The 25,763-nt window shown below is 39.8% G+C and overlaps 1 protein-coding gene across 2 annotated transcripts in view; it reads right to left on the reverse strand.

Moving 5' to 3' along the window:
* LOC115282989 (serum paraoxonase/arylesterase 2) overlaps positions 1 to 13,699 on the reverse strand; it is a 28,929-nt gene extending 15,230 nt beyond the window's left edge. For both annotated transcript variants that reach the window (XM_029929255.1, XM_029929251.1), the window contains exons 1-2: positions 13,571 to 13,699; positions 4,534 to 4,604 (exon numbers count right to left, since the gene is read on the reverse strand). In XM_029929255.1, coding sequence (XP_029785115.1) covers positions 4,534 to 4,604; positions 13,571 to 13,644 — 145 coding nt within the window. In that variant the 5' untranslated portion in view covers positions 13,645 to 13,699. The remainder of the gene's footprint in view (positions 1 to 4,533; positions 4,605 to 13,570) is intronic.
* Between the last annotated feature and the right edge of the window lie 12,064 nt (positions 13,700 to 25,763).

The raw sequence follows: 25,763 nt of genomic DNA on the forward strand, positions 1-25,763 counted from the left end.
CTGTATAAGTCTAATTACATGAAATAGAAGTGGGGGTTTTGATTTTTTACTTTGCTTTTCTGTTTGGAGTATCATTGAAACTACTGTATTGTAAATGACGGAAAATAATTGCATATGTTAAGAAAATAAATTGTATAAAAAATAAATAAAATAAATAAATAAAAATAAATTAAAAAAAAAAGGTATTTTCATTTCAACTACATTGTAGCCTCTTTCTGTTTAATCCCATCACTTAATTCCAAGAAAGAAAAAAAAAGTTTTATCTGTAGCTTTCTTTAGAATATTTTCCAGACCTGGGGCTCCTAGGTGGCTCAGCTGGTTAAGCCTCTGACTTTGGCTCAGGTCATGATCTCACAGCTCGTGACTTCGAGCCCCACGCTGGGTGCTGTGCTGATAGCTCAGAGCCTGGAGCCTGTTTCGCATTCTCTGTTTCCCTCTCTCTGCTCCTCCCCCAATCATGCTCTGTCTCTCTCTCTCTCTTTCTCTCTCCTTCAAGTAGAAATAAACATTTAAAAAAATACTAGTATTTTCCAGATCTACTTCCTCCATCTTCATTTCTATATCCATTACTACAAAAGAATTTCATCATTTTGTATCACCTCTTTGGTGTGATTACTATAAGCACAGTCAATGCTGGAGAAATTTTTTTCTCTCCTGTAATTTAGTATAGTAGTACTACTCATAGTAATAGTCATAGCTACTAGATACAGTGTTTACCAAGGTCTAGGGTCCTTGCAAAGTCTTTACATACATTATTTCACATAATTTCTATATCCCTAAGAAGCAGTATTAGTATCTCTTATGTCAGAGTGAAGAATACAGAGCCTTTGAATGGTTAAGCAAATTGTTCAAGGTCACAAACTAGGAAGCTGGGACTCAAGTCCTTTCCTTCTAACTTAAAAGCACACAGGGAAAAAAAACCAAAAAACTTAGCAGCAAATGAATTTTCTCTGTCAGAATCATCCCTTGGTTCCTCTCTAAAGACACTTTACTTTGTAAATTTGACTGTGGTCAATTTCGTATGTTGGCTTTTCCCCAGAAAGTTTTGCTTCCGTGCCTCCTACCAAGACCTTCCCCAGTCCATATTCTGTACTTTACACTAAAACCTCTTTCAAAACCCTCTTGCTCTAGAAAGTCTTCTAGCTTAGCACATGCGGTTTTGATTTATTTTTTCTTACGCCTTTGGTAATTATGTGTGTCAGAGATGGCTAATTGCTCCCCAGTATCCATGTTCCCTTCTTCCTTTTCAGGTACAGGCACATGGCAACCCAACTAAAGCCATTTTCTACCCTTTCTTGGGATAGTTGTGGCCATACAATATGTATGCAACATCTGAGTAAAATAAACTAAAAATAATATCCATGTAAATTTCCTTTGTGTCCCTTCCTGTTGGGAAATGGCAGCAGCTGGAGTTCGAGTCTTGGACGGTGAAAGATGCAGTATGTGGCGAGAGTCGTGCTGCTTCATCAGCCACTGTCACAGATTAGTCACAGGGAGCACAACCATCTACCTCCCCAGGCCATTCACTTATCTCTGGATTGGACTGCCGTGCAAAAGGGAATAAATTTCTCTTGCCTCTCCTCTAGGTGTAACTATAACACCAAATCAGCCCTTGCCATTCCCAACAGAGTATCCAATATGTAATGTACCCACTATTCTCCATTTTTTTGGTTCACTGGTGAGGTATGTGTGCTAACCACTCTGGGAGAAGATACTATATTGGGAAGAGAATTTGCCAAAGTTATTTAATGTCTTGGAGCCTTGGGTCCTTATCTATATTACACACACAAGAGAAAGAAGGAAAAAAATCTATATCTCACAGTAGTGTATATTTTGTTTTCCTTTCATAGATAAACTATAAAGTAACTGATCACAAGAGCTACAAACTTTAATGTTTTTTTTTAAATATCCCCAGCAGTATTTATTGTAAAGGTCTTGATTTCCAAGTGTACAAAACCACTAATTAACTCAGAGAGACAATCCATTCAAAATTTTCTTTTAGTCCAGGACTCTGAATGCCTGCATTTTCAAAGACATTTAGAAAATGTTTTAAGCTTTTAAGTCTCAAATAGACTTCACTAACTCCTGTCATTATAGTTTTTTATTATTTAGATGTCGATATTAGGCCAATTCTTGGGTGTTGTAAGAGCTTGGTTTCTGTCTGTAAGATACAATGGGAAGGAAAATGAAAAATGGGATAATGGGCTTACGTGGTGCCCTGCAGAAGGCACACACCTGCTAGGATATGTGGTAGATGATTATTAGTTATTAAGACAGAAAGACATGAGATGATATGTATAGAGCACCCAAGAGTTGCAAAGGGTTCATTTCTAGTCATGGTAAATACAGCACCGTAGTGTGGGGGGGGGCGGGGGGGTTGTTGATGGGGATGGAAGCGAGGGGAAAGTGGTTGTACCTCTTTGAGGGATAGTTGGCCTCACGTGCATGGCTACTCCTGTCCCCAAAGTGGAAACTGACAAAGAGAACCTTTCTACCCTTGTTGCTGCCATAAGAAGTTGCTTTTGGCTATATGGGCATGTATACGCCCAGCACACTGTTCCTCCTTGTAATCAAAGACCACTGAATAAGTAAGCGACTGTTGTGAAAAACATATAACCACATCCTATTATTAACCACTATGCATCACTAACAGCATTCAACAAATGTTCATATAGTGCGTGCTAACCACAGAGCAAAAACAAAAACAAGAAGAAAGAAAGAAAGCACAATTCTAATTAGATCTAAAAATGTATCCCAAATGTGCCTCTAATCACTCATCGTCCTCGCTCTGTTGCCTTCTGAAGTGCCTCAGAGGCATTAAACACTTCACAAGAAGGGCCATAGGTGACATATTTCCTCATTCTTTCCAATTCCAGACAGCAGCTCACACACATCACAACAGAAAGGTCACAAACACAGACAGACGCCTGTTCAGAATACAAATGTCTTTGGGCTTGTTTTTCTCCGAGGAGCCCTCCATCCCAGTGAGTTGTGACAGCAATACACTTGGCAGTTCCTTCCAGAATGTGTCTGGCTGTGCCCTATTGTCTACTCTGGGACGTGAATTCACTGAAGGTGGGCTCCACAGGGCCAAGGGCTGTTTAATAATTTGACAATTATTAACTCTGTAGCAAGAGCAACCTTCGAGATCACGGACTCACCCTCCCAACCTTGTACAACATCCCTCACCGATGCCATCTGGCTTTTGCTTAGTGGCTAGTTCTGAAGGGGCTCTCCACGCATGTAGCCAGAAGGCAGGATGCAGTTTCTTGGGACTCCAGACAACCTTATTTCTAGAACCGTCTGCGTTATCCAGCACAGATCTAGCTCATGTGGTATTTGATACTGAGTTTGTATCTTGCTGCTAAGTGTTGCAACAGTCACAAAGAGGAGAAGCCCCAGGAGGAAAAAGTCGAGGAGTCCAGGCAAGGGAGATAGGACTGGGAAAAAGGACCAAAGCAGCAATGGAATATAGGAGACAGGGCACATAAAAAACAAATGTGGAAAGGAAAGGCAAATAACAGAACCAGAAAGAAACTCTGGAGTGCAGAAGACTGCTCTGAAAACTGAGAGGTTTCATGAAAATGAAGCCGTCTTGTGTCTGATCCAGGAAAGGATCACGACTTTGTTTTTGCTCAAAGCACACGGTGAACCCTGCCTGTAGCAAATGTGGTTATTAAATATGAGGTCGTTTATTAGCAATGCCAATCCCAGGGCAATTTAGCAATGCCCATCAAAAACTTTACACACGTATTCTCCATAGACAACAATCTCACCATCAAGAATTTATCCTACAAATACACAAGAGCTATATGTACAATGATGTTCACTGATTTGTTTGTAGTTGCAAAAAACTGCCACCATCTGAATGCGCATCAAGAGGAAAACGATCAAATAAACCATGGTGCATGCAAACAGTAAAAACAATGCAGTAGGTCTACGTGAGCTGATGTGGAAAGCGGTTCACCTTGCACTGGGAATAAAGCAGGTTGCAAAATATAATCTCATATAAGATACCATTTGTGAAAAATATATGTGTATGCACGTATTTGTTTGCATTTGAATTGGACGTAGCAGGAAAGATAAGGAAAACTTTGTCTCTGGAGTTATTTTTGTGCGGGGTGGAGATTTTGTTGGGAGATTTTCATTTTCCATGTTGTAACTTCTCTGTTTTCTGACACCTTCACCAGCTGACTGCAAGGCTGACAGAGCACAGATTCCAGGGGCCACACGTGGCAAAGAACATGGACTTCACAAAACTCATTCAGAAAAGTCACTTAACCAGCAAGGAATCAAACAATAAACACAGGATCACACAAATAACTAACAAATTACAGTGAGAGTGAGGGGCAGAAGAAATACAGGTGTGTGAGATAAATAAAGAATAAATAAATAACCAAAGAGGTTTTGGTTGATTTAATGTGATTTTTCCTCTGATAAACACTAGTGGTGTGCCAAAATACGGCTAATGAGTTTTTTCATGTTTTGGGTCAAACAATGTAAGGTGTATAACTAGCACTTTCTCATACTCACCGATTCCTTTAATGAGGTGGCAGTTTGGAAGGTCTACAGATTCTACTTCTCTGGAGGCTTTAAGTCGATTCCTGTTTAAAAAAAAAACTATCTGTTTATGTATTCTCTGCTTTGTTGCAGACAGGGTTTAAAGAGGCTTACAGCAATACATAAAACACAGCATAAATCTAAAGCAGATAAAAGAGAAGAGAGAAAAACAAACGTAGGAACATTAAAGAGCACCAGAAATGAAGTTAAAATAAAAACGGGCATCACAAAGTTGAATGTGTGGCTGCGGGTCATAAAGGAAAGCCAATATCTCAACAAATAAAGCGTGTTGTGCAAGTTCCTGTGCAAATACCAGCACAGCACCAGGGCACAATCCACACGGCTCTGGTGTTGGGGAGCCAGCAGCCCTGTCTTCCTCCCGAGGGGCCAGGAGGAGCCAGAAAGCACTCAGACCCTCTGCAAAGTGACACGGTGCCCGACAGGAGGCCAAGAGGAGACGGGGTTTTCAGACCAGGCACATGGAAGATAGCCTACAGACAGCAGGGTGGAGGAGGTGAGACTTCAGAGAACATCAACTACCTTAACAGAACTACTTGCCATTGCTGTTTGACAAAAAATAAAATGAAGAAATAATGAGAAAATGGCCAATGGTAATGAACCCCGCCCCCTCCACCAGAGAGGCCACAGAGCGGTTTGGGCCAACACCTCAGGGAGCTCTGCTGTTGAAGCCACACGCTCGAGGATCTGTCTTCTCTTCGCTCACGGTCTCCCCTTCCTCTGTCTGTTCTCTACAGTCGCAAATAGTCAGAGTGCTGGCAGGGCAGTTTACATTTTTCAAAGTGGGTCACGCATATCACACATTTAAGAGACAAAAATGACAAGTTGCTGTGTGTCCCTCGTCAATTCAAATCCTCGACAGAGTCTAGCTTCTAGACGTCGAATATGGGGCAATTCTACTGATCTTGGCAACACGTTCGAAAGTTGAGGCCTACCCCACCCAGAATTACCAACAAGTGGTAGCAACCATATAGTCTGCCAACTCATATCATATATAAAAGTTTTTTAAGTTAAAATGTCAATCAGTCTGTTATTTGAATCATATCAAATCAAAGAGTGTCCAAATTTCTTGAAACAACACAGCAATAAGGCTATAAAAATTAAAGTGAATAAAAGATAAATAAAATAAATAAAATTAGAATTAAAATAACTAAAACAAAATATGTAGATGTAATAAAAATTAAAAATAAAATAAAATGTTAAAGTAAAGCAAGAAAAAAATAAATCTCACATTTATAAGTCCCTGGAGTGATTTAATTTTCTATTTTTTGTTTAATTTTATCTTTTTTGAAGTTTATCTATTTTGAGAGAGAGAGTACGTGTGAGAGTAGGGGAGAGAACAAGGGAGAGAGAGAATCTGTCAGCAAAGAGCCTCAGGTGGGGCTCAACCCTATGAACCATGACATCATGACCTGAGCAGAAATCAAGAGTCAGAAGCTGACTAAGCCACCCAGGACCCCCAACCCCACTCAGAGTGACTTAAAGGGGGAAAATACGTATACTTGGCCGAATGAAGTAGTAGTAGCAGTGATACTAGTGGTAATGGGAATGCCACTGCTGATAGCCATGAGTGGCAAAAGGAAATCAATAATAAAAACAGCTAAAACTCACTGAGGCCACCACTGTTCTATGTGATTTACTTGAATGAGTTCGCTGAATTGTTAAAACAACCCTAAGAAGTAGGCACCCTGGTCCCTACTCAGGAATGAGGGCGGTGACTCAGAGGGGAGACAGCTTTGCGGAGACTTGACACCAGCTGGGAAGAGCCTGCCACAGCAGTGCTCTACCTGACTCTGGTCTTTTTCTCAGGAAGGAGTGAAGAGATCTGTGCTCCTGCCTTAACAGCAAGACGGCTTGACCCTCAGCAGGTTAATCTCTATGGGCCTCAGGCTTCTTAATGCATAAAATAAGCATGAGGCCAGATGACCTCTCAGGTTCAGTGGACACGGTATGATTCCAGAAACAGATGGAGATATCTCAGTCAGTCCCAGCTGTGGCTTCGTCAAGTTTCTGTACCATGCATTGGTTTGGGTGTCAATTTTATACAACTTACTATTATGCCTACTTAACTATACAAAGAGGGGTAATGAGCATTATCATCTACCTGATTCATGGATAAACTATATGGATAAAATACAATTCATATGTGCTTGAATAGTTTAGATGGGTTATTTTTTTAGAGTCAATTTAAGTTTGCATAAATGACTGATGATTACACTGCTAATAGGGCAACCTTCATCAACTAGTTTAGCTGTAAAATATCATCTCTAGATACGCAGACTGCCTACTATGAAAACTGAGTTACGCAGGGGTGCCCAGGTGGCTCAGTTGGTTAATCGGTTACACAGCCAACTTTGGCTCAGGTCATGATCTCACCATTTGTGAGTTCAAGCTCTGCATCAGGCTCTGCACTGACAGCTCAGAGCCTGGAACCTGCTTTGGATTCTGTGTACGTGTCTTTCTCTGTCTCTCTATCCCTCTAATGCGCTCTGTTTAGCAAAAAAAAAAAAAAAAAAAAAAAAAAAGAATAAAAAAAAATTTAAAAACTGGAGTTACACAAGAGTTGTGCCTAACTTCTGGTTAATCAAATCATTTTTTCTTATCTTTCTTCTATATGAAAAGAAAGATAAGGTTTTGTTTCCAACCGTTATGGCCCATCAAGACTTTCAGATGCTTTCCATAGAAAACTGCTAGGCTTTTTACTTGGCAGAAGTACCACGTCCCTACCCATTAGTTAACGTCTGCATTACAGACTGGCGGGACCTTCTAGCTGACAAACCTAAAGCCATTCTTACCCACTTTCTTCCTTGCTACTTTCCATTGCAGAGACAGACAAGCCAAATATCTGCTTTCTCAGCCCCCTTTGTATTTAGAGGCAATCCTATGACCCAGGCTTTGGGGAAAGATATTTTTGTTCATGACAGAAAAAGCAGACACAAGATGAGAACTCCCTGACATCACCCCTTCTCCCTTCATGATTTGACCACACGTGCAGTGCTTAGGACTATAACAACCATGCACTATCCTTAACATGACAAGTATGAGGACAGAGAGCCAACAGGGAAGGACTGACGGACAAAACTTGAAGAATCTAATTTTTTTTGCAATGGCCACGGGCTCGATGGACAAGCTATAGAATGACTCACCTACAAAGTTTTTATCACGTGAGAAAAATAAGCCTTTATTTGTATACATTATAATTAATTTGATGTATGTTCCTTGCAACTGAAAACACCCCTAACTATTAATACATTTAAGAAGTCTGTGGAATATACAAGAGAACACTATAGAAACCTCTTTGGACTAGGAGATCAATTAGCTCAAATGCATTTATGCCAAATTGAAAATAAATAAATAGGGGTGCCTGGGTGGCTCAGGCAGTTAAGCGTCCAACTTGTCCTCAAGTCACGATCTTGCGGTCTGTGAGTTCTAGTCCCGCGTTCGGCTCTGTGCTGACAGCTCAGAGCCTGGAGCCTGCTTCGGATTCTGTGTCTCCCTCTCTCTCTGACCCTCCCCCATTTGCATTCTGTCTCTCTCTCAAAAATAAACATTAAAAAACTTTTTTAAAAAGTAATATGTATTTTTAAGTAATAAATAAATAAGTGAATAAGTAAATAAATGGTACAAACGCAAATAAGTGACATTTTTGCTATAGCCTATTTGTTCCCTAACACTCGGGGCTTCTTTTGTTTTTCTCACTTTCTTCTTTTTCATTAAAATTTGGTTATTTCCCTTTTAGTTATAACTGTACGATAGGAGTAGTGCAGCAAAGAATATACACTGTCTTCCTTCAACTGAGCCATCAGTCATTTCCCAAATGACCCCTATCAGAAACATGTACATCAAGGCTCTTCATCGGGGCTCCAGTGGCCTTTAAGGAGTCCATGGGTAAAATTCAGTGATCCATGAACATGGATGGGAATCTATCTATCTATATCTATATATCTATATATCTTTATCTTTATTTAAACTGAACTGAAATTGTCTTTCCTTCAATGATGAGTGCAGGCAAGAAACCACAGAACTTTCTGCTAACAGTACCTATGTCTTCATAGGTGTGTGTAACACACATTGCTACATCACATTTCAATTGCTGTAGATATCTCAAAATACCATTTATACTCTGTGCAACTTCAGAATATCTATTGCTACATATTCAACTACCTTTATATCTATTTAGGCTTTAATTAAGTAGCCCACATTAGTATACTATATATTAGATTTTTTAAATCGGCTGGTAACTCTATTTAAGTACTTAAATTAAGCATTTAGTACTTAAATACCTAAAGAGCATTTAATTTTGTTTTGGAGTCCTATGCATTGTATTTTATGCATTTGAAAACATGATGCTGACCAAGTTTCCATTGGTTGATGAACAGATAAAGAAGATGTGGTACACACACACACACACACACACACACACACACACACACACTGGAACAGTATTCAGTCATAAAAAAGAATGAAATCTTGCCATTTGCGATGACATGGATGGAGCTAGGGAGAATAATGTTAAGCAAAATAAATCAGAGAAAGACAAATACCATCTGATTCCACTCATATATGGAATTTAAGAAACAAAACAATGACTAAGGGGAAAACAGATAGAGAGAGACAAACCAAGAAACAGACTCTTAACTGTGGAGAACAAACTGATTGTTGCCACGAGGGAGGGGCAGAACAGGTGACAGCATGAAGGAGGCACTTGTGAAAAGCACAGGGTGATGTAAGGAAGTGCTGAGTCACTATACTGCGCCCCTGAAACTAATATAACACTGTATGTTAACTAAATTGAATTAAAATAAAAACAAAACAAAACAAAAAGATGGGGGGCACCACACAAAAAAATTAAAAAAAAATTAAAGCATAATGTTGAGACAGAGTCAAGGCTTTACCAGACTGCCCAATGGATCTATGACACAAAAGTCTAAGAGCCTTGCCTGAACACTGCTATTACAGGTAACTCTCCTTGAGCACTTACTATGTATTTGGCATGGTTTTAGCACTTTACAAGTACAAGAATGAACTCCTTCATGTTTTCATAGCCCCACTATGACGTAGGTAGTGGTAATATCCCCATCCTACAGAGTGGGACACTGAGGCACAGAAAGGTGAAATAAAAAGCAAAAGTCCCAGGAAAATAGTGGAGCTAAGGAATGAAGTCAGGCTATCTAGGCCACAGAGCATGAACCCTTAACCAACAGTCATTATCTTGAAATCAATTTCTATTCCTTTCATTTAGGAAACAGCATTACCCATCCAGATCAGGATGAGACAGGGTAGTTCATTATCATGTTGCCTCATCTTCAGTAAACTAGGAACGGTGTTATTACCTGGCATTATGTTGTTCCACATCTCATGGCCTTTGACTTCACAAACCACTGCTGGGGTTTTATCTTTTAAGTACAGGCTTAAAAATAGACAAACAGGGGCTCTATCTTTTGTATACAGAGTTGTAAAACTTCTTGGAATTTACCCCCATTGGAATTCTTTGGGCCCCCATAATGCTTGTACTTAGCAGCCAAGAATTTGTGATTCGGCATGTTAGGCGGGGAGTAAGTAATTTACTCCAAAGGCAGAAAAGCTAGGAGGCTGTGGGGAAGATGGAGGCAAACCAGAAGACCTGGTTTGAAGTTTCAGTTCAACACTAATTACCTGTTGAGCTAACTAGTTGACTGCCTCCAGCCTCAGTTTTAACCCATATAATACAGAAAGGAAGACATATATGAAGACTGAGTGGAGGCATAAATGTAAAATGAATTTCTTTCCACATGTCAGTAAATGTATGTTTTGGTTTAATATAAAGGACTTTTTTTGACAGAGTGACCAGCACACAGCAGTCACACAATGAATGATAAGGAGGATGGGAGTTTAAAAATAAAACCTGAACTTTCAGAAGTGTCCAAAAGCCGACTGGATAGTTTTTTGGTGCACTGTCATAAAATCTACCAAGCAACAAGCAGAATATTCAGATGCTTGTTTGAAGGATTCCTGCTCACACACAGGTACTCAAGTCTCATGATTCATTCAAGTATGTGTACTTTGCAGCAGGTAGCAACTGGCCCAGGGAAATCTGTGTCTATTTTCCCCTGTATTGCTCAACTAGGGAGGAGTGGGAAAGTTGGGTGTAATATGTCATCCTCCTCTGGGAACTTTAGCCAGTTACAGTTCAGAAGGAAAGAGACAGCTTTGATTTCATTTGCCCATCTGGGACATACTTATCCTAAATATATATATATATACTTTTTTTTCATTGTTTACCTGAAATTCAGGTTGAAATTTAAGTGGGTGCCCTGGGGGGAGAGAAATAACTTGAGTGCCAAACCGCAATCTCTAAAAATAGAATAATGAAATACCAGGCACTAGATGAAAGCAAAAAAACAAAACCAAAAACAAAAGCCTGATTTTTGAAGAGCCTTTCCTTATGAAGAGGTAGGAGCATGCTGCTTTTCAAAAACAGACTCTAAGGGCCTGAAAGGAGAGGTGCTGTGCATTTGAGCACTCCACCTCTAATTCTGTCAACAGCAGATACTTGATATTCCACAATCACAGGGTTGCCAGATCAAAGACAAGATGCCCAAATTTGAACTTCAAATAAACAATGATGTTTTAGTATAAATATGCCTCAATATTGCATGGGTATGCTTATCCTACAAAATGTTCCGTTGGTTATCTGAAATTCAAATTTAACTAGGCATCCTATGTTATTTTCTAAATCTAGCCACCTATCACCTATCCTAACATTCTCACATCAGCGGATCGGGGGCTTCCACTATTCAATGAAGTTACCACCCTAGAAAATCAGTGCTCGGTAAAATTTATTACAGTAAAATCTCTCTAAAGAAAAACTTCATTAAATTGTAAATTACTTGTAAGGTACATTCTATGTAAATAAGCTGCATTTACTTTTTCTTAGGTTTGCAACTATAACTCACTTAAAGGGACTTATTTAAAACTTTAAGATTAGTATGAAGAAAAACCAATGATTTGGGAAAACCAACCTGTGAACATCGATGGTCTGAAATTTAGCACAACTTAATGAGCTTGTGAATTTTAGTGGCAGTGCCTTTGAAACGGAGTGCTGGACAGATTGTACAAAATCATCCAACTCAAGAATGCTCTGAGAGCAAGCTGGGCATTTACATAACATGAAAATTAAGGTCAACATGTCCATTTCCTACCAGTAAGAAGTCTTCCCTCCAGGACACACTCCTCCCCCTGCTTGCCCCCCTTTATCAGCAGATAAAGCTCCAGCTACAGGTCAGTAGAGACAGAAACTCTGGTATCATCTTCGACTTCTTCCCCCTTGACTTCTTCCCCCTTATTGCTGGGACTCGAGTTTGGGCCCCTGTCCTGTCATTCTCTCCAAACTACTGCAATACCTTAACTAGCTTCCCCATATCTGCTTACTCTCTATTCTACTATTTCTCACTTGTAACTGCATATTAGAATTATAAGGAGAATCTTTTCAAATAAACAACGCTCAGGGCGCCGGGGTGTCTCAGCCAGTTAAGCATCAGACTTCATTTCAGGTCATGATGTGATCTTGCAGTACGCCCACTTCCTATTTGTTTCCTTCTCTCTCTCTCTCTCTCTCTCTGCCCCTCCCTCACTGACATGCTCATTCTTGCTTTCTCTTTCTCAAAAATAAATAAACATTTAAAAATAATAAAATAACAAAAGACATTTATGCCTGGGCCCCACCCAGACCAGCTGAATCAGAATCTCTGGGGGAGATTCTAATGTATAGTCAGGATGGAGAACTGCTCTCTACGTGGCACAACTAACTATGCTTTATAGCACAGCAACTGATTCTGCTTCATATGGTTTAAACAGATTCCTGTCGAAACGCACACACGCAACAAACATCAATAGTTCTCCTTTGCCTATCAAAACAGGCCCCAATTTTCTAACTCCTAGTTAACCATCTCAACACTTTCCTTCCCTGACCCCTACACTCCCCTCAAGTTGGTCTACTGCTAATCCCCAAACTTCCCCACCTGTTCCCTTTGTTCAGGCTTCATTTTTCATCGGGGATGGCCTCCTTCTTCCCTATATGTGTTTCACCCATCCTTCAAGGCCAGTTTTGAACAGTCTCTTTCTCCTGAACTCCACCTTCAGTGGCTCCATCTTTCCTCCTTAAGTCAGCAGGGGTTTGTTTGTACCTGTCCTGGACATCCTCATTGATCCATTTATTTCTCTCCTCCCCTGTAGTAGAGTGAACTTCTTAAAAGTGAAGACTGTGCCTTACTCCATTACAGGAGCCCAGGAGGGCACCTCATACGTAGTTGGTGCTCCATATTTCTGGAATCCTTCTGCGTGAGGCTTATAAAATTTGAATTGGTAATTTAGAAACTAGGATGTCTACCCACCCGTGATTTTCACTATAATTAAAGTGGGAGATGGACTAGGCTTGTGCTGTTTGACATTCTGGCTTCAGGGTTTCTGGGTGGAGATAAATAAGGAAGTGATGTAAGTACAGTTGCTGAATATCTCAAATATCTTTGATCTACAGCGCCAAGATTAGAAAGCTGAAAAGTTCCTCAAACTGACACAGGGGAGGGATGGTGAGCAACTTTATTAAAGAAGGCGGCTGGTTTGGGCAACGAAGAGAAGCCAGCACCAATGACTTGAAATAAATCTTTATAATTAAAGTCTCAGTAATAGTTTTGCATCCAAGTTTAAAGAGCGGAGTTTGCCTCTAAGTCCTTACAAAGCACTTGCTGGGGCTCCTCATCTTCCCAGAAAGTCTGAAATTCGGCCCAAACTGTGTTGGGTTTTGCTAGAAGCTGGGATGGGGGTGGAGGTGTTCCCCAAGCTGCGGCAATCCGGAGTTCTCAGCCCGGCAGCGGGAGAATCCCTGCACGGCCTGCGCCCTCTCCCGCAGCCGACGGCCACCCGGGCCTGGGGACCCGAGCGCGGACGTCGCTCGGGGAGGCCGTCCCACCGCCGGGCCGCGCGCCGGCGGCGCGGGGCGAGAGGGCCCACCTACCTGAGCGCCAGGAGCCTCTCGCCCAGGAGCGCCAGCGCTATCCCCAGCAAGCTCAGAGCCACCAGCCTCCCCATGGCTCGGGAGCCGGCGCCGCCAAGCCCGTGCCCGCCGGGAGCACCGTGGGCGGCGCCCGCCTCCCCACTCGGACCGCGCTCCGCCCCGGCTCCGCCCTCCGCCCGGCCCTTGGCCTTTGTCACCACCGGTTTCCCCGGACGCTTTCCCAGGATGCCCCAGTTTAGATTGAGGGCGTGAAATTTGGAATTCCTTCACCTACTTGCCCACACTCCCCCCCTCCCCACCCCAGGATTGGAAAAGCAGCCCCGTATTCCTTTCTCCTCTTCGTGGTCTTCAAAGACATTCCTTACTCCGTATCGCAGTAAGAAACTTCTAGATGAAGTTTTAAAGATTCCTTTTTCATTACAGGAAAAGATACAGGGTCTTGTAAATAACTGACGTTGGAGTCACTACTCTTTATAACGGGGCGTAGACCCAAGGAAAGAGACATTCTTTTCCTAGTAATATTTCATCTGGACTCGAGGCCTGCAGACTTGCACACTTTCTGATCTCAACAGTTTATGGGGAAACTGTTTTTTGCTTTCTTTTACTTTAAGAGCCATAACATGAAGAAAGAAAGAAAGAAAAGCAAGTGTAAAGGGGAAACTTATTGGTTAAGATAGAGAGTTAGATGGAGTATGCCTGAAATAGGCTTCTAATGGTTCCCAGGGTTTGTTTGCTATCCTACAGCATGTACGCAGAAACCATCTCAATTCCCAATCTTCAACAAACATCAGTTTCTTAAAAGATCAGTAAAAAAAAAAGAAAGAAAGAAAAAGAAAAGAAAGGGCCGATGCTAATTTCGCATCTGCCCCTCGCCACACCAAAAAAAAAAAAAAAAAAAAAAAAAATCCCTTGCTTCCATATGTGTGTATCTCTGATTTCAGTCCTAAGGGATATTAGGTTATATGGAATGGTAGGGAGATAAAGAGCTGTCTTTTGAAGGGAAGGCTTACCTTTCTTTGTGTCATGGGTCCCTCTGGCACAGACAAATCTCCGTTCAGGGTTCAGGATGAGGCCCAGACCCAACGGGTGCTGGGCCATGAAAGGAACAGTATCCCAGGGTTTACGGAGGTGTTTGCAGTAAAGAACCGGCTTTCAAGTTCGGCAAAACCTACATAATCTCAATGTCGGAACATCTTGGAGAAACTTTCAATTAATGTTCTTAACACGACCAGTGAGTTCTCTCAAACTCCGTCTCCTAATTCCCTCACCAGTCTGTATAAAGAGTGTGTATCTCCATACTCTTCTGAGTGTTGCTGTTGAAAGAATTTCTGCAGAAGTAACCTCCATTCTTGCCCCATAGCCACCACCATGGTAGGGCTGGGAATCACCATTTCTCACAGGCAGATGGGGAGGAGAAAGATTTTCTGATCTGGAAATCAGAAGTCTATCTTCTCCATTGTAGAAGGATGGAGAAGACAAGTTATTAAATGTTGTAGTATATGCCTTTTATTAAATGTTAGGGTATAGTTTAACAACCTTCTGAGATAACTGGGATCTCGAGGCCACACCAAGAACATAACCTCCGGTTCATGTCATTTCATGAGAAAAGTGGTTTCTGACTCTTAACCAAGTTGCCCAATACAAAACAAACTTGTTCTGCAACTTGTTTGAATGCTGGCAGCTCTTTAGACTTCGTATGAAACAGTGTTTTTCAAATAATGACATGTGACTAGTTTGTAATTAGAAATTTAATGGTTCTTTGGCAAAATTTCAGAAATAATAATACCTTTTATCAATGCTTCTCAAATTATGTGTATTGAAGGACAGGTTTTTCTTTGTGAAGTACAATGAAAATAATTACTAGAAATGAAGTAAAAATCAGACACAAAATACAAGCCCAAATCTTTTATTATTTGATTCAACAGATATAAAATTAGTTTGTCAAATTTCTATAACAGTTTCTAAATGCTTGCTATCAAATTTTTATATTTATCTCACCATGGACCAGAAGCAAAGAGTTCACAGATTGAAAATGGTCCTTGGAGCACAGTGTAAGTGGACTGCCTTTCAGGATTGTACTTTTAACTCTTTAAAGTTCTTTACTTATATTATCATATTTAATGTCCCCAGTAATTTGTGAAATAGGTGGCTCATGCTTATTGTCATTTCATACACTATGTGATGGAGAGGTGATCCCTCCATATTCCTTTTATTTTTCTCCCCGTCCTTACCTCTCTTTTAAAAGGGAGGAGAGGGTAGATCTTTTAACACAAAAATGCATTGAAGAGCTGTTATAAAAGCTAATTATTATAATTATTATCAGTAAAAGAAAGAATTGCTTTGTAGATGGCTTCATTCTATGGCTTCTCAGAGAAAAGTAAAGGAGACCTTTCCTTCCAAAGTCATTTTTTTGAGAATCCAATATATTAAAATATGAAGAAATGCAATGACAAAAATGGGTTAGATACATATTTTAATGTTTAGAGTTAACAAATTATAATCCTTCAATGATTAAGTTGAACAGTATAAACTTGTTTTTTATTGGGTCAAAAACACCCAAATATGATATACAATGTAATTTGTGGTCCGATAATGGAGCTCAAATGTGAAATGAGTGGGTTATTCAATTGGATCAAGGTAGAGTTATGACATAGGAATAAAAAAAAATTCTAAGCTGATGTTGAATGTCAATAAGGTAGCCTACATGTCCCTATTTCTACAGAGAACTATACGATTTGCTGTCTCTCCTCCAGGAGCAGTAGGACTCTAGAGAGAGAGGACAAAGGGGTAGAAATCACTGGGAAAGAAAAGTTGGGGAGACCGGAGACAAAAACTCCCAGTCTCCTTCAAAGGCTGGCTGTGAATGGCCTGAACTCTACAGAGTAAAGACAAGACATGTTTCCCCTATGCTAAGAAATATATGTGTATTTCTTATTATCAAACAGCAGTAACATTTCCAGTTATGGAAATGAACATGCATGCATCCTCTTCCAGAGGAACAACCAGAATTAGTATTTACTGAACAGTTCCTATTCCGCATACTTCCTATATACACGGCCTCATTTAATTTCCATTTGAACAATATTTGAATCAGGTACAATTATTACAGAGGTTAAGAGGTTATAGAGGTTAAGAATATTGCCCAAAGTTACACACCTGGAGAATGGTGAAGCCAGATTCCAATATTAGAAAATTTATATCAAGACCCCATTTCCACCCTTCACATATCTTTGACTAATTGTCCAATGTAAAGATTCCTATACTTCTGCTATTCATGGTAAGAAGAGAAATGATAGACCTGGTAGTGAAAGGTATGGAAAATCATCTTATGTCAACAGGCACGACAGGGTCTTTAAAACAAGGTTACTTTTTATACTTTTCCTTCTCCTGCTTACATCACTTCACTTAACATTTACTGAGTGTGTCCTGCATCTCTAAGCAGTTACTGGGAATTCAGAATAAAGGAGGTCCACATTCCTGTCCCGGTGGTGGTCACAGACTAGCAAGAGAGAGAGAGGTACCCGTACAAACATACGTGATGTTGTGTGTCAAGCTCTAAGAACTTCTATCTTCATCCTGTAAGTGATGTAAAGCCACTAAAGCCTTTTAAGGAAGGGAGAAACAATTGTGTTTTACAAAGGTCATTCTGATGGCTGTGGGAAAGGGAGCTGAAGTGTACTTCCAAAGTCTGCTTGAGAGAAGAGACAGAAGTGAACAAGGCAGAGGCAGTGGGAAGAGAGAAGAGGGAGCAGATTTAAGGAATGTCGGAGGCTGAATGCATAGAAACTGGTGAATGATGAGATGGGAGAAAGGGAGAATTGAAGATGACATGTGTTGCTCAAATGGGCAAATGGGGCTCTGCCAACTGGGACAGGATGGATTGAAGAGCTCATCTGATGGACTAAAAGCTCTGGAGACAATTGCAGTCAAGTTTCTGGTGTTCAGGAATGAGGTCTTATCTTGACAAGGAGACTTGGGGATCATTAGCAGACAGTGCCGCAGGCTGAATCAATGACTTTCAAGAAAGGTAGAGGTTGTAGCCTGAAGTGAAGTGGTATAGGTCAAAGTCCTTAAAACTTTTTGGTTGTATAAAGTGGCCAGGAGGCAGGTTGCAAAGTGATGGGTGGGATGAAGAATTAGGAACTGAATTGAACTTCAGGAAATTACCTTTAACTAGAGAAAGCAGAGACTGGAATAGACATGGCTGCCTTTTCTCCTGAATCTGGACATGGTCTTGAAGTTGTTCATACCATGGTGTTCCAGGCAGTCACTCTGTAGCCATGGAAAATGACACCTATTTACTATCCTTTTATAGGGACTAGGAACCATGTGGAAGATGAAGGTAGAAGGAGATTGGAAAGAAATCTCCAAGGTTATTTGTACTTGGCATAAGGTGATCCCTCTCTTGGCTTCTATACCTCCATTGGCAGGAGTAACAAAAGAGCCTTGGAACATGCTTCTGGCAAGACCTCTCTCTTCTTCAACACTCACGGCCTGACCTTCAATATCTATGTGATCTCATTAGGCCCTCTATCCCTATGTTCTGTGGTCACCATCTGAAGCCCAGCTCCCTAGTCCATCTTTATCCTCCAGACTCTCTTTCCATTTGGCTGAGAACCTTCTTCCATCTCCCTATTCCCCCTTAACTTCCAAAACCCTGTTGTTGTGTGCTCTGGAACTCATAGTCATAACAAAATGCCTTATATCCTTACCGTCTTCACTAAATATCCTCTAAAACTTTCTATGTTGTCTTCATTTTTTTTAATGTTTGTTTATGTTTGAGAGAGTAGGAGAGGGGCAGAGAGAGAGAGAGAGAGAGAGAGAGAGAGAGAGAATCCCAAGCAGGCTCTGCATTGTCAGCATGCAGCCCAGTGTGGGTCTCAAGTTCAGAAACCATGAGATCATGATCTGAGCCGAAATCAAGAGTCAGAGGCTTAACCCACTGGGGCACCTGCGTGTCCCTCTGGGTTATCTTCTGACCCCCAGCTGGGACACTTTGACCCTGTCCTAGAAGGTTCTAGGTCCTGGCTCACAATCAGTTCCTATTATACTACCTGTATTCGGTTCTTAGTGATCTTAACATTCACATCTTGTAGCTTTTCCAGACCCAACTTTTTAGTTTCATGACTTCCTTTCCTCCAATGACCTTGTCATTACCCTAATCTGCCACCTACTCCAATGGTTATAAGATTTTGCCACTACCAGTAATTACAGTACTTCCAAAATCTCAATTTTAAGATCTCATTTTACTGCTACTGCCTCTGATCTTTTCATCTCATTCTCTCACTTCACTTTTGAAAAATTTTTGACCTTGTTTTGATGTCTTACTTCTTGAAAGGTATTGCCCTTTACTCATACATACTCCATTTAATTTTACTTTTCACAGTGCCTATTCTTTACAAGGTGGTTTTTCACTGGAATAGCATTATATAAATTTAGAGTAGCAGACTATAACTATACACATTCTTCCTAAGTTCTGAGGGTGACTGGATACCTTTATCTAATAATAACTAGTGAAAAACTATTCAGCTAATGTCTTCAAGTGGGCGAGTTTTCTGAAAAATGCATTATTTCTTCTTTTGAGTATCCTTTCCTGCCATTTATTCTTTGTTCTGGCGAACAGCTTTGACTCACCGAGGCTGACAAAGACAGTGCCAGCGATAGAACTGAACCTGCCACGGGACACAAAAGAGCATCACAGCTGATTTCAGTTGTAGACAGGACACTCAAAGCCCATTCAAGGTAACATGTGAGGAACAGAGTTAAGATTAGCCAGCCGACTATCAGACTCCGGAGCTAGTCCTTGACATTGTCAGGGACATCATGGACCCAACTGCAGCTTGGGAGGGCAAGATGGCATTTTAACAAGTGGAAGCTGGTGACAACCACTGCTGGGGTCACAGAAGGGACAGTGATGGGCAGCTGGAGAGGCCAAGAACGATCGCTGTAGAGGCAATGTTATCAAGATCAGGAAAATGCTTCCTCGGTTAATGCCCCCTTTTCTAAGAACCCCAACTACTCTGTTGATAAACTATCTGTGTATAGCACAGATGAGCAGGGGGAATTTAGATTTTATTTGATATGTATTATTTTAGGAAGATAGACATGAGAGTCTTAAGGAATTACTTTGGAGACTTATTTCATTTTCTGCCTTTCATTTATTATTCCTACAAGCAAGGTTTTATTATTATTATCATTTTTTTTTAAGCCTGTACATTTTCTTTTCATTATTTTGTATTTCACAGAAGCTGTGGAGTTTGAATTTGCCTGGGTGCCTTAGAGGGAAGATGAGGTCCCTATTGGTATGGGAGTTAGGGGCAGGCCTATTGCTTTTTTCGGGCATAGACAGTGGGTCTCATATATGTTGACTTAACATTTTATGATGTAAAAACATAAGGGATGTTTACATGAAGTATGATTAATTACAGAGACGAAGGGAAGGGATACTAACTTAAGTCCTCTGTATTCTTGACAACCTTATGTTTCATTTCCAGTAAACTTTTACATTCCTTATTATATATATGTATAATATATATGTATATATCGTAAAAGAAAATCTTGTGACCCTTCTATGTGAGAAGAAATGAAAGTTACTCGAGAGTCCTAAAACTGGAAAATGAAGCCAATTCTAGCAATGTGAGACACTGCCTAGAGGTCCATAAGTCATGAGAAATCACAGGAGTATGTCCAGGCAGGCCATTGGAATAATGGAAAATCCTAAGTGAAGGAAATCGGACAGAATTGGACAGAATTGGACTTAAAAGGGGACCGGGGGCATGTGGACCAGCAGCGTCTCCTCAGACCACTCTGGTGATTGTCTGTGAACGCTGACTGCTGATCTCTTTCAAGCCCAAGGGTACCTATGGAGCAACCTGGGATTGACAGTTGTCCCAATGGCACCACAGAGGATCCAGAAAAACTCATCCAGGCAATCTTCTAAACCTCTGGTAAGCCACCTCCTGCCATCAAAGAGGGAAACAGCGAGAAAAACATACTTTTTTTCTCACTCACCCAGCTTTGCTGCTTGCGTGGAATTTTGCTTTTTGTTGGATTTAAGTTGGTATGGCCACAGATTGCACTGGTGTTTACTAGTTCGACTTAGGGAAAGAAAAAAATTTTCAAACATTGAAAAAACCATGAAAAGCTTAAGGGAAATAGAAAATGTTATTGAGGAAAATTGAGGGTGGGTCGGTTGATAGATCAAATCTGGGATGGATGAGCAGATGGATGGAGAAAGAGGTAGATGATGAATCTCAGAGTCCACTGGAATTCATAGACCCATTCCATGAGCTTTTAATTTATCCATGTCTGGTGTCCATGGTTGTGTAATCCACGTGACAGAGTTCTTGATGGTCCCCAGACCACCAAACCTTGGGATTATCTTTCTCTTTAATACATTTTTTATACTTGCTCAAGCCCCGTTTCACATAAGCGGCACACTAAATCTCTATAAAGATTCCTTGGCATAAAGTCAGGGGCTCATATCACCCTTCTTTCTTGTTTACTTGGGATTCCGTCTCTGCTCTGTGTCTTGTACCTTGTGTCTCTTCTCTTCTCTCCATCCTGTGGTGTGCAGCTCCCCTCCATTTCCTTTCATTATCCACTAAGAACCACTAAGGCAATTAATGTATATGTTTCTGGAGATTTGGGTAGGCGGGAATTGGAGGAGAGTAACATCACAGGACAGCCAAACAATATGAAAGTTACCATGTCCTTCTTCTAGCTCCTAGGCATCTCCGTCACTGGACTTTTCTCTCTCTGGTCCTTATTTCTCTTTGAGTTCAGTTGTCCTGCCATTTTCCTGGTCCATCAATCCATTTCTCCAGCACTTCTTTCTCCCTCTTGGGTTTCCAAGGGCAAAAACAACACTCTCTGGGGTTTCTGATTTTACCAGGAAAGCACTGAAGGTTGTTTCTCTGTAAACAATTCCAATGGCCTTTCATGGATTAATTGTACCTAACATTCTGACTGTGTGGGTACAGAAATGATCTTTAATTGTCACCATCCCTAGAGATTGCCCTTTGGCAGGGGAGAGCCACAGGGAGGTGGTTCTGGACCCAGTCGTTGAGCGTCTCACCTGGCCGGCCTAAGACTTGCTCTTCTAAGCCTTGACATGTAGGAGCAAAGGAAGCCTGGCACATCTTTCAGTCCTGGCTCTAGTTTCAGGTTAGGGTGGAGTCATCTCCTGTCCTGGGAAAATTTTTACACACAATTTTATTGAGGAGTTTTGTAATCCCTTCAGATATTACTAAAGCCTCAGCCAGGGAAGACAATATGTACTACTGAGCTACTTCTAAAGAAGAATAAATAAGTTTTAAAACCTTGTAATTTTACAAACGAATAAAATTTCTAAGCACAAGGTTTTAACAGGCAGCAGCAATTTTAATTAAACATCCCATCTTCCAAAAACCTGTGTATATGGGCTCTTTATCTGGCCTATTTGCTGATCAAGACAGGATCACAGATGATAATTTTTAAAAGGACTTCGATCCAAGGACACTTGGCTTCAATATTAGGACCTTTCCATTTTTGCCTTAGGATGAAATCTTTATGCCCAGGATTTCAGCCTTCCCTCTGTCTGTTCTCTTCCAGACTATGTCTCAAAGCCTATCATTTCACTCCCAACCTGGACGCTTTTTGCTAGAAAACAAACGAAAGTCTTTGAGGAATTCTGCCTTTAACTCTCCAAAATAACAAATGTTTTCTCCAGGTTATGCTTGGAAAAAAAGGTCTTGTATGTCAATAACTCCCTACCCCAGCACCCCCTTTTGAGCAAGCTTTTCTACTTCTTTTCGTTGATATTCCCTAAACCATTATACGATGTTTCACCTTTGCATGATAATATTGACAAATACAGCTGAACTCCCAACATTAGTACCAAAATTACATTCTGAGTCTTGTTTGTATTTTTTTAGTTTTATCCATGGTATAAAGCCCCTCAATGGTTGAAAACATTACTGCTAGGAGAGTGGCTTTATGTTGCTATAAAAGGAGTAAGAATAACTTTGTCTTATACAGACTTATTTTAGACAACATAGAAAGTCAGAAGTATATTGACCCTGATTATTTAACCCCAAATGGGTACACATGACCTGACAAAAAATTTCCTTTACTTTTACTTACACAAGCAATACATGAATGCTTTTGCACTGCAAACTATTAAAAAGTTACTTATAAAATTAAAATCTCCCCAACCTTTTTCTGAGGGAAAACACTATTCATATTTTCATATGTATTCTTTTCTTTGTCTATTATTGGTACCTATACATAATAATACATATGGTATTATTGTGTGAATGTGTGTTTACTAAACAATAATGTCAACTAATTTTTTTTTTTGGTGCCTTGAGGATGGCTTTTTTGCTACAGAAAACACTCTTAAAAGTTATTTTTGGGAGCGCCTGGGTGGCTCAGTCCGTTAAGCGTCCGGCTTTCAGCTTTAGCTTGGTTATGATCTCACGGTTCGTGGGTTCAAGCCCCGTGTTGGGCTCTGTGCTGACAGCTAGCTCAGAGCCTGGAGCCTGCTTCAGAATCTGTACCTCCCTCTCTCTCTGACCCTCCCCTGCACGCTGTTTCTCTCTGTCTATCAAAAATAAAAACATTAAAAAAATTTTTTTAAGTTATATTTGGTTTTGAAATAAAAGTTAATAGTTTATTAAAGTTACAGAATAGGAAACCCATTTCTTATGTTTAAAGTAGCACTTACAAATATTACCTGTCCGTAGTAAATTTAACAATCACTTTTAGGAGGTTTTTGTTAATATTAAAATCGACTTATAAAATTAGTTATTTAATTTTTTATTTCAACCTGTGTTCATGAAACTAAGATATTTCGTTTCTTCTTAAAGTTCTACATAGTCTGATTTAACAAACAAAAATTTCCCAAGGACTTAAATAACTCACATATTAAAAAAATTATAAATAGGTGATTCTTAAGTTCTCTTAATGTTTCATTAATGATTATGAAGCACAGATATTAAGTTAAAATCACAAGCCTAGAAACATTACATTAGGATCACAGATTGTTGTTCTAATTACCTATGATTCCATTAGACAAATTCTAAATAATACAGGGATATATAATATAAATACATGCAAGAATTTTAATGCTAACAATTGAAAATATTGAAAACACAGATTTGTTTCTCTTGACACTTATAAACTTAATTTCAAATTTTCTTGGGGTTGAGAGATGTTACCTACTCAAGAATAGTAATCTTCTCTTACATCATATTTGAGATTACTTTCCCATATAAATTTGGAGTTGTTTTCTTTGCTTGATGGAGTTTTACAACAAACAGAAGATACAGAGTGTTATAGAATTGGATCACTGTGATGATGATATGCACTGATCATCACTTGTCTGAAAAGTTAGAAAGCCAATGACTCCGTAATGTTAAGAGGGGGCTGTCCACAGATGTTGTTTACCTCCTTGGATTTGAGTCCTGTCCTTACTGGATTAGACTGTGAAATCTTACCTGGGGTGGGATCATCTCTTAATTAAAATGTACATTTCTAAGGGTAACATAGGCAAATGTATTTCTATTTAATTCCAAAGATCTTTGAGGTTGCACGACTCTTACTTGAATTCTTTTCATACACTGTCAATACTGCCTATCACTAACGTCTCATAAAACTTTTATAGATATTTAAATTATACATCTGAACGTGTGCTCACCTGTGTACATTTTCCATGTTACTAGATCTCATAGTAGCACTCATTCTTTTTTTTTTAACTTAAAAAAATCTTTATTTATTTTTGAGAGAGGGAGAAACAGAGTGAGAGCAGGGGAGGAACAGAGAGAGAGGGAGACACAGAATCCGAAGCAGGCTCCAGGCCCCGACTCAGACACTCACAAACTGCCAGATCAGGACCTGAGTAGGAGTCAGACGCTCAACTGACTGAGCCACCCAGGGGCCCCAAAGGCGTTCAGTCTTTGATGTATAGTATTTCACTGCATAGATGTGCCATACTTTATGTAACTGTTTCTGTATCAATAGACATTCAGACTATTTCTAATTTTTTTTCCTGTCACAAATCCTTCTGCAATAAATAATCTTGAAGGTGCTTTCCTGTGCTAAGTACACGTGTTTCTAAAGTCCATGCTTAGACCTGCTAAGTCTTAGAGGATGCATATACTCAATATTAATTGATTACTGTGGAATAGACCTTCAGAATGGCTGTACTATTTTAACACATCAGCAATATGAAAACACCTTTTCTTCTAGTAACATTCACTTGATCTTGTTAAACTTTTTTTTTTTGCCAGATTCTTACATGAAAAAAGGAATCTTATTTTCTTTTTTATTTGTATTCTTAAGAATCTTTGTGAGACCAAACATCTTTTTGGGTATTTGCTTGTCATTTAGAATTCTTCTGCTATTTGGCTTTCTTATATATCCTTGCATCTGTTTCTGGAATCTTTGTTCTCTTTATACTGATCTACTTTTTTAGTGTGCCAATAACACACTATTTTAATCACTATAAATTTGTAATATGATTACATATTAGATTGGATGTATTTAATTGCTCCAGCCCAGTTACCTTCTTTAAAACAAATATATCTTGGGGCCCCTGGGTGGTTCAGTCAGGTAAGTGTCCGACTTCAGCTCAGGTCATGATCTTCTGGTCCATGAGTTCAAACCTGTTGTCAGGTTTTGTGCTGACAGCTCAGAGCCTGGACTCTGCTTCAGGTTCTATATCTTTCTCTTTCTCTCTGCCTTTCCCCTGCTCGCAATCTGTCTCTCTCTATCTCTCAAAAAAGTAAACATTAAAAAAATTGTTTTAAACAAAAAAACCAAAAATATCTTGGTTATTCTTAAAACTTTACACTTCCATATAAACTTTATACTTAACATGTAAAAGTTTATGAAAAATCCTAACGACTTCAGATACATGGCATACTGACTTTATAGATTAGTTTTCGGAAGATTGATATCATTAAAATGGTGAGTTGTCTCCTCCATGAACTTGGTACTTGCCCATTTATTTAAATCTTCTTTTAGCTTTTCTGTAAAAGTATAGGATTTTTGTCATGAAGATTGAGTACATTTTTAATTGGAATTATTTCTAGGGAATTTATAATTTTATGTGGTATCATTATTGCTGTACAAGTTTTTTAAGACTGTCATAGACAATTACCACCGACTTGGTGGCTTAAGACAACAGAAACTTATTCTCTCATAGTTCTGG

Source organism: Suricata suricatta, chromosome 2 (assembly GCF_006229205.1).
Source record: "Suricata suricatta isolate VVHF042 chromosome 2, meerkat_22Aug2017_6uvM2_HiC, whole genome shotgun sequence".
NCBI lineage: Eukaryota > Metazoa > Chordata > Mammalia > Carnivora > Herpestidae > Suricata > Suricata suricatta.